General features: G+C 34.0%; 2 protein-coding genes and 1 long non-coding RNA gene across 3 annotated transcripts in view; all 3 read left to right on the top strand.

Moving 5' to 3' along the window:
- The window catches only part of LOC143915157 (uncharacterized), a 510,169-nt gene that overhangs the window by 105,173 nt on the left and 394,944 nt on the right, over nt 1-10,052 (top strand). The window lies entirely within an intron of this gene.
- On the top strand, nt 3,755-4,413 carry LOC143915158 (uncharacterized). Its single transcript, XR_013260882.1, has 3 exons — nt 3,755-3,919; nt 3,996-4,157; nt 4,234-4,413. It is a non-coding gene; the product is annotated as an uncharacterized LOC143915158 (long non-coding RNA).
- LOC143915906 (uncharacterized) lies at nt 4,475-7,990 on the top strand. Its single transcript, XM_077436726.1, has 6 exons — nt 4,475-4,480; nt 4,620-4,751; nt 5,055-5,180; nt 5,301-5,426; nt 5,573-5,698; nt 5,768-7,990. Exons 1-6 carry the CDS (start codon nt 4,475-4,477, stop codon nt 5,975-5,977), a joined length of 726 nt encoding a protein of 241 aa, XP_077292852.1. The 3' UTR covers nt 5,978-7,990.

Below are 10,052 nucleotides of genomic sequence, written 5' to 3'. Positions count from 1 at the left end.
ATTCCGACCTTGCACCAGGAAAATCAACCGTTGAGAAGTGGTTTGCTAAGTTTAAACGAGGCGAAATGAGAACCGAGGATGATGCACGCAGTGGACGCCCCAAAGAGGCTGTTACCGACGAAAACATCAAAAAAGTCCACAAAATAATTTTGGATAACCGTAAAGTGAAATTGATTGAGATAGCTGAGACCCTAAAGATATCAAAGGAACGTGTTGGACATATCGTGAATAAATATTTGGGTATGCGAAAGCTCTGTTCAAAGTGGGTGCCGCGCGAGCTCACAATCGACCAAAAACAACAACGAATTGATGATTCTGAGCAGCAGTGTTTGGAGCTGTTCAATTGTAATAAACCCGAATTTTTTCGTCGATATGTGACAATGGATGAAACATGGCTCCATCATTTCACACCGGAGTCCAATCGACAGTCAGCCGAGTGGACTGCACGTGATGAAGTGACTCCAAAGCGTGGAAAGACGCAAAAGTCGGCTGGCAAGGTTATGGCATCAGTATTTTGGGATGCGCATGGAATAATATTCATCGACTATCTTAAAAAGGGAAAAACCATAAACAGCGACTATTACGTAGCGTTATTGGAGCGTTTGAAGGACGAAATTGCGGAAAAACGGCCCCATTTGAAGAAGAAGAAAGTGCTGTTTCATCAAGACAATGCACCGTGTCACAAATCAATGAAAACGATGGCAAAATTGCATGAATTGGGCTTCGAATTGCTTCTGCATCCACCGTATTCTCCAGATCTGGCCCCCAGCGACTTTTTCCTGTTCTCAGACCTCAATAGCATGCTTGCTGGACAGAAATTTTGCGCCGATGAAGAGGTAATCGCCGAAACTGAAGCCTATTTTGAGGCTAAAGACAAATCGTACTATAAAAATGGTATCGAAAAATTGTATGCCGAATGCGTGAACTGGACGTGTTATATTTAGAGGTCGGAATCTGGAGGGGCCGGAAACGTGCTGCCTATTGTTCCATTGTTGTAAATCCTTTGTAAAAAAGGTTCGGCAAACCTTTAACAATGCATTTACGATCTTTGAACAATAAACAGCCCCTTCAGATTCCGGGCTCTAGTTATATTATAACCAAGTGTCAAAGTGACAGTTGAATAAGGATGTTTAATTTACATATTAGTATGTATAATATGACTAAATACATATGTTTCGATCATCTCATATGCCTTATACATAAATTAATGCTATTTTTATACATTTTGATCGATATTTTAACAGTCGGAATTTTATACCTTGTGAAGAATCAGTATTATATTATAAATATTTAATTTCATTACACACATCCCAGCAAATATGTTAGCTCCAGGCCACAACGACCAGACTAAATGTATGAAAATATGACTAAGAAATCACCGGGTGTGAGACTCTGTATCTTACTGCATACATTCCTCCGGAGTCTGGAAGTGCATTTGTTAGGCCACGTCGGACTAAAACAGTCCGACGTGGCCTGGGCCATAGAACACTTTTTACTTTAACAATCTCGTAGTCACCTCTCACTCATAGGTTTAACCTAAAATAAAAACATTTAATTAATATGTACAATACACTCGATCAATAAGTAACTTTTAATAGGTCTTTGACAATTTTTCTCTATTATGCTGTACATTAACATTAAATTAAGATACTACTATAAATAGCACTGTAAAAAAAATTCTAAAATAGAAAATTATCAATAGATCAATTACTATTATAATTGTAATGTGGATGCTCTCCCGAATACTCACCCCACATGTATTATTGCTAGCATATGTCTATTTGAAACACGTCTTTACAAATCTCGACATTATTCTATTTTTCTACTAATGATAATTGTCAACCCCACAAAGGTCTTTATTGCCAACGTATGTTTCTATCAAGATTTTAAGTTATTATTGTCTTAACCCCACGCACATAATTGCAACAATGTGTTTATTCGAAACACAGGACTTTACAATTCTCAATGTTTTTCTATATCTTAAAGTAGTGTTAATTGTCAACCCCACATCGTTCTTTATTGCAAACGCATGTTTCTTTTCATATCTAAATTACTAGATATTATTTTAACTCCACTTTTAACCTTTGCCATGGTCTTACGACTACGATTTACTGACTTCTCCCCTAGCATACTTATTGCTTAAACCGTGTAATTCACACATATGTAAAGACTTAAGTTTTATTACTTCTTCCCCCAGATTGTTATTAAAATACTTTGTTTCAAAGTTAAACTCTAGCTATATTCGGATTTAGACATATGTTACACTGTTCTCTGATTGGTTGATTTCACCCAGCAGAATTGATATATACAACCACCAGCCCTTTGTTAAGGCACTTGCGATTAAACAGTCTTACTAGTAACTTGTGATAAAACTTTCTAACTAGTAACTTGTGATTTAACTGTCTTACTAGTAACTTGTGATTAAACTGTCTAACTAGTAACATGTAATACAAACTTGTACATTAATCTCGTGTATACTTACTACTATTAAAGAAGATAATCATCTTATAAAAAACTGTGATTATAATATTTGTACACCATCTCCTACTCGTCCCCGTAACATAATAAACCCAAAATGAATTCTGAATATTATTTATAAGGAATAAAAAACATTTCAAATCAAAATAAGTCTCTTTGTGTAATTTAAATATACAATTGTAAGTTTCTGTAACATGATGGCTGTAGACATGCGATTTAAATTATAATTCGAAGTATCCCATTAATTATATATTAGAGTACTGTAATGATATTACTTTGGAAAAAAATATGATTTATTAAATATATTTCGAATTGACATACGACGGGCTGAAAACCAGACTGGTACAAGTGACATTTTTAAAAAAATCTGGTTTAAGTGATAAAATAATAAATAGCATATGTATATGAAATGCTATTATTTTAGCACTTACACTAGCTTTTTTTAAAAATGTAACTTGTACCATCTGGTTTTCAGCCCGTCATACTTGCCCGTCATACTTGCCCATTCGGCAATTCTCTTGCCGAATGCGTGTAATAGACATTTTCACGGATTCGGTGTAACACATATATATGTAGGATATTAATATAAAATGATTATAATTATGTATAATGATGTGGCTCATGCCGAACAGTTGGTATTATGCACTGTATGTATTAATGTTAAGGTTGGTACTCCCGAACCTTGTGCGGTAGTGATAGTAGTAGCGTTGCGTATGACGCGACCGGGTGCGTATGCGCATCGAGTACCTATTGTTCTAAATAAACGTATAAGATTGAATTGAGATCGCTTTTACTTGTCTCTCTCTCCTGCAATCCGCCCTACTACCCAGCGGACTTCCTATAAATATATATAAAAAAAAATTTATATATATAAAAAAAAATTTATATATATATATATATATATATATATATATATATATATATATATATATATATATATATATATATATAGCAAAAGGTAATAGAAAGCTACAACAGCAATTATTTTTTTCAATTAATTTAGTTTACTCGCCATTAGGTGGGAAATGCTTTTTAAATTTTCTGTCGGGCATTTTTCCTGTCTATGTTACTACGTCATATGTTGATATCACGTCAAAAAATTGCTAAATAGTTAAATTTACTACTACTGGTATAAAACTCGACTACTACTGGTTTGAAACTCGAAATTCGGTGAATTTGTTTTTCGATATAAATATATTAGACGAATTTACCTTTCGGTCTACAGATTTTCGGTGAAAGCGTTATGAGTGGAATTGCATTCGACCAATTTACATGCTTCCGGTGGAGTGACACTTTGAGCGTCGCGTTATTGTTGTTTCTTGTTTTCGAGATGGAGGCCAGACTTTGCCTTTGCCCTGCTCCAGCCGAGTCTTCTTCCACTGGCTTCCATGACAATTCTCTTCCACTGGTTCAACGGATTCCTTCCTGCTGTCAGCTGCGGGTCGGTTAAGCTTTCACTTTCTTTTAAACCATTACTTTGCCATTAGTTAGTCTCATTACTACTTTTTCAATCGCAGGTTAAGAAAGAAGATGAACTGTCAGCTACAATATGTCCAAGTGATAATCCACCAGAAACTGGTTGTAATTCTCCTGTCAATGATAATATACATGGACAAAATGATAAATCGAGTGCATTCGAATGGAGTGAATCATAACAAAACATCTGTCCCATTAAAAATGTGAATTTATCATTAAAGAAAAACACTAAAAATTTACACACATTTAAAATTATACAACATTCTTTTTATTTTATAGACGTGCGGAGGTAAAGTTACATCAAGTGATTTCAAAATGGAAAATACTCACGACATTGAAACTTTGTTACCAACACATTCCATTTATAAGAAATATCTCTCAAATTCTGAATTAAGCCATGAAATTAATTTCGAGCATACATCGGACAGCGAGTCTACATTACCACTGCACCAATAAAATGTAATACAATATTGGAATAAGAACATTGTTCAAAATCATAAAAGACTTAATTCTAGTGAAAATGTCTGTTTAATGTCATTTGTCTTAAACTAGAGACTTTTCACACCTCAAATTTCATACTGTCGGAAAGCCTTACAAATGTTATATTTAATCAGAGCCACGACCTTTTGCTTTGTCATTAATTAGTCACGTTGCTACTTTTTCAGTTGCAGGTTAAGATAGAATATGAATTGCCAGCAACAGGATGTAATTATCCTGTTAATGATAATTTATATAAACAGGAACCGAGTACCTTTGAATGGAAAGAATCGAAGCAAAACTTGTCTTCGATTGAAAATGTGAGTTTATCAATAAAAAAAAAAACACTAAAAATAGTATACTCATTTAAAATTATAGATTAAAAGAAAATGTAATACAATTCGAATATGAGAATCATTTGCTACAAAAAGTAGGCTTCTGAACCATTAAAGATTTCATTGTAGTGAAAATACCAATCACGTGTGGTCTCTGTTTAATGTCATTTGCTTTAGCCTTTTCACACATGAATATTTTCATACTAGTGGAAAGTCATACAATATGATATTTGTACAAAAACATTACCTTTTGATTCATTATTGATTTGTCTCATTTATCAGTTGCAGATTAAAACAAAATATGAATTGCCAGCAACTGGTTACAATTATCCCGTCAATGATAATTCATATAAACAGGAATCGAGTGTCGTCGGATGGATTGAATCGAAGCAAAACTTGTGTTCTATTGAAAATGTGAGTTCACCAAAAAAGAAACAGTAGCTTTTTCAGACTAAGGAAAAAATGTTATACTTGTAATAACACCACCTTTTGTTTTGTCATTATATAGTGTCATTGCTACCTTTTTGTTTGCAGTTAAAGACAGAATATGAATTGCCAGCATCAGATTGTAATTATCCGGTAAATGATAATTTATATAAACAGGAATCGAGTTCCTTGGAACGGATTGAATCTAAGCAAAAATTGTGTTCTATTGAAAATGTGAGTTTATCAATAAAAAAAAACTAGCTTTTTCACACATACAAATTTTAATACTAACGGAAAAACGTACAAATTTGATTTTTATGCAAAAACACCACATTTTGCTTTTTCATTTATTAGTCTCATTGTTCCATTTTTGGTCGCAGGTTAGGACAGAATATGAATTGCTGGCAACCGATTGTAATTATCCTGTCAATGATAATTTATCCAAACAGGAATCGAGTTCCTTGGAACAGATTGAATCTAAGCAAAACTTTTATCCTATTGAAAAAGTGAGTTCACTAAAAATAAAAATATATTATACACATTTAATATTATACAACCTTGTTTTTATTTTATAGATGTGTGAAGGACAAGTAACTGGAAGCGATTTCAAAATGAAAAATAATGACAATATCGGATCTATTTTACCGACAACTTCCAATTATATTAAGTGTCTCTCGAATTCTGAATCAAGCCATGAAATTCATTTTGAACATGCATCAAAGAAGCTGCATTGGTGTAGTATTTGCAAAAAATCTTTCAACAAAATATCAACTTTTCAAACATGAATTACAAGTTCACGTTCAAGAAAAACCTTACAAATGTGAGATTTGTTCAAAAGGATTTATCGCTAAATATGACCTTACGATACATGAACGTGTACATACTGGAGAAAAGCCATACAAATGTAATATTTGTTTAAAATCATATCCTCGAAAACATCTGCTTACAACGCATGAAAGATCTCACAGTAGCGAAGGCCTGTACAAATGCAATTTTTGTTTAAAATCGTATACTCAAAAATGTCTGCTTACAAAGCATGAAAGAACTCATATTGGGGAAAGGCCTTTTAAATGTGATTTATGTTCAAAAGATTTTGTTGAAAGATCTAACTTGATGAGACATGTAAGGGAGCATACTGCAGAAAAGCTGCATAAATGTGATATTTGCTTTCAATCATTTACTAGGAAATCTTACCTTTTTTCACATAAGTTATATCATCTTGATGTAAAACCGCACAAATGTAACATTTGCCCAAAGTCATTTGCTCAAAAACAGCACCTTATAAAACACAAAAGAACTCATACTGGAGAAAAGCCATTCAAATGTGACATTTGTTTTAAATCATTTGCTATGAAATCTTACATAGCGATACATAAAAGATCACATTCCGGAGAAAAGCCGTACAAATGCGATATTTGTTTCAAATCTTTTGCTTGCCAATCTAATTTTCAGAAACATTTCAAATCTCACACTGAAAAATTGTGTTAAAAATATAAAATTTTCGTCTTTTGCTATCCCACTTTTATTACAAACCTCCTTTACGTTTTTTCCTAATTGAATGTGATGTATGAGTGGATTTTTGATCGTCTCTCTTCCTCTTGGGCCTCGCAGGTAGAGGCTGTGATTTCTCGACTTTTTTTGATTCTCGAGATTCAAGAATAATGATTTTAGTCGCTTTCAGGTTGTCTGACTTGATGCACATTGTGCATTTGCGGTATACAGCTTTTTTGGATTTTGCAGCAAGAGAGATTGCCCGCGGCATATGTTTCAAAACTTCCGCTTTCAGTGTTCTCTTGGCATTTTCTATTGTTCCGGATATTATTCCAACCGTTTTCTCAGTCGAAAGTTTATCGATTAATTGACGAATTAGGTGCAATTGAAATTCCGCAATTCCGATCATTTTCCGAGTCACGGATCGATATGAATAATATCCGTTCAACAAAAATAAATCAATGATGTGTAACCCCACTTTCTTGTACCATTTGGCAGATTTTCGCATGCATGACAAACTGCTCAGCATCATGTCAGACTTATCTAACGATCCCAAGTTCTGGTTATACTCAACAACTGGTTTAACTGAAGGATCACCAGTTACTCTATTGATTTTACTCAGGGTTGTAGAATCGCCGGTACGGCGTCCCGCCACTATTTATCGGCACCGGTACGCGACCCGCCATAAAAATTTCAAAAATCAAAATAGTATATAACTTTAATTTTTTCGAAGTTTTACCACTTTTGAAATATATTTTTCACCCAAGCTCGATGACAAAAAGTCGTGCTTTACGCTGTCGTGCATAAAAATGCTGTCAGGTTCGAAGATACCACATGTGAGACACCAGATGTGTCTTTAGCACATTTAAATATTGGTCCCCATTCATGGACCCATTAACGAAATGAATGGGCTCTGGACTTTTTTTTTCGTTTATGACGGCTCAAACCATTATCTAGGGTGGATGTTCAGTTGTAATATCGATACATGAGTTTAGTTAGGTACATATTTCTCAAATGAATTAACAAACAAACGATACGAAACTTTGAGGATACATTTCTTGCATAATGCAATAAAAGGGTCTGATTTTTTTTGTATGGTCACGAGAAGTTACGCAATAAATTAAGGAGTAATGGGTGCGTATAAAAAAAAGCATTCGGTAGATATGTGAAAAATTTGAACTTTGGTAAATAAAAACGATGTCAATGAAGATGAACTCTGGAAGTTATTATAGTTTTCTGAGTTTGTCACTATTCTTTGTTAAATTAAGTAATAATGTTTTTTATTTGTAGTATCTTTATGTTTACTAATTTTTAATACCATTCCAGCTTCTAAATTAACTTCCCTTTTCCATTTGCTCTCTTTCCCGGTAAGGTGTTGGGCTTTCACCTTCTCGCGATCCTCACCGAACAATACTTTTAAATCATCTTTAACTGTACTGACAAAGAAAAGCCTTCCCGCATGTAGCGTTTTCGACCTTAGAGTCATTAAAGTAGTCGAAATTAATTATGTAAAAATGCATGTATTGTAAAAATTGTACGAAAACTTTTGGAAAAAAATTGTGCAAATTCGAGCGTACCGGCACCTCAAAATTTAGCACTACACCACTGATTTTACTAGTTGGTATAGTACTGTCAGAGTGTAAGGTGTTAGCATGTGAACTTCTCTCCTATCGTGCCATTTTATTGCCAGCAACAGACCACTGAAAAGACAGGATTTCGCCCTTTTTGTTTTTTTTTTAATTTCGGCATATTTTTACGGTTGCTTCTCACGGTTCCACAGGCCCAGAAATCTTTGGAAAGTGAAAACACATCCAACTCATTATTTTGTAAATTTGATTTCCATAACTCCAACTTTTTAATGAAAGCTTTTACTTTGTCTTTTTGAACAAGTGGATGTATTTGTGATCCCTGCATTGATTTATTTAAACCGCTCAATTTTCCAAAAATTTCAACCAAATAGGCAAGTTTAACAATTAAATTATCGTTCGTCCACAAATGTGCCTCTTCATGTTGGTTTTCTTCGAGAAAGGTTGCTATTTCTTCTTTGAGTACAAACACCCTTTGAATCATTTTTGCACGAGATAGCCAGCGAACTAAATACAAAAGTGAGGTATAATTAGCTTCCATATCAGCACACAGCTTTGCAAACAGCCTTGCTCTCAAAGGACTGTTCTTAATGTAGTTTATAATTTTTATAACTTTTGTAAAAATGCTGTTCAGTTCCTCGCTCATATTTTTTGACAGTAGAGCTGCTCTGTGAAGCATACAGTGCGTGGTGCTTTCTTTTTGACCAATGCTTGAAGACCTGCTTTGTGTGAGTGAGCTCCGTCGGTACACAGTCCAACGCAATTATTCCCCTTTATGTCGCTTTCTTTAAAAAAACTGTCTATTATATTAAAAGTTTCAATGGATGTGGTCTTCCCAAGAATGGGTTTGCAAAATAATATATCTTCTAATATATTATTATCCGCGACATATCGAACATATGCAATTAAATGGGCATCTCTAGCTAAAACAGAGCATTTGCAAAGGCGCAATTTTTTAAATTTCCTCTCCGGATAATTTTTTATAGGAATTAAACGTATGTACATATATATAAACATGAAAGAAAAATAAACATTCATGCATTGAATTTTTACTGTTAAGCTACGATAGGAAGTTTTATTTATTTGTAGATATTATGGTATAAAAAGTATTTTTTTATTAAAAAGTTTTGGCGCCTCCCCTGGGAGGCGCGCCTCCCAGTTTGGAAACCGCTGCTCTATAGTTCAATCAAATTCTACTTTTCCTTTATTGATAATGACGTAGCTGTCTGAAAATTTTCATTATCAAAGGGGTTTGAAATCTAATTGTTTGCTTCTTCAGGTTTCGGGAAGAACTAAGAAAAAAAAATTCAGCCCTATCAAATGTTCAATTACTTTTTCACGAGACAAATACTTCAGGTTGTTCATTTTCAAGTTGATCAGCTTCCCGCATAGATAAATGTCCCGGATTTAGCAATTTATCAAAATTAATTTAGTTCCTATAATAATGACAAAATTAGTTATTAATGGATTGGATTCAAATAAGTTGATGACATAATGTGTAGATAATACAAATTCTAATTTTGAAGGTGTTAATAACAAAATCTTCATTAATCAGTGTAGGTTGCGCCGCAAAACATACTCCACAATGCAGTACAAACTGCAGCAGATTTGCTTCCTTTAGACATTGAAGGAATAATTAACAAAATTTATAGTCACTTTTATATTTACACGGTTTGAGTCAGGGCCGACGAGAGGTGAGGGGGGGGGGGTACAGTACAGTCGTGTTCTCCAGCTTCTCGAAATACAGTGTTAATTGTCTATGAAGGCGCATTGGGGTCTTCCT

The sequence above is a fragment of the Arctopsyche grandis genome, chromosome 8 (assembly GCF_051622035.1).
Source record: "Arctopsyche grandis isolate Sample6627 chromosome 8, ASM5162203v2, whole genome shotgun sequence".
Lineage (NCBI taxonomy): Eukaryota > Metazoa > Arthropoda > Insecta > Trichoptera > Hydropsychidae > Arctopsyche > Arctopsyche grandis.
Note: the sequence above shows the minus strand (reverse complement) of the source record. Positions and strands in the feature narration are given on the sequence as shown.

Excerpts from the sequence above, each read along its gene's own strand:
- LOC143915906 (XM_077436726.1), top strand. Across the intron at positions 5,181-5,300 it reads ACTTGTGTTCTATTGAAAAT|TTAAAGACAGAATATGAATT; the intron begins GTGAGTTCACCA and ends TTTTGTTTGCAG. Across the intron at positions 5,427-5,572 it reads AATTGTGTTCTATTGAAAAT|GTTAGGACAGAATATGAATT; the intron begins GTGAGTTTATCA and ends TTTTGGTCGCAG.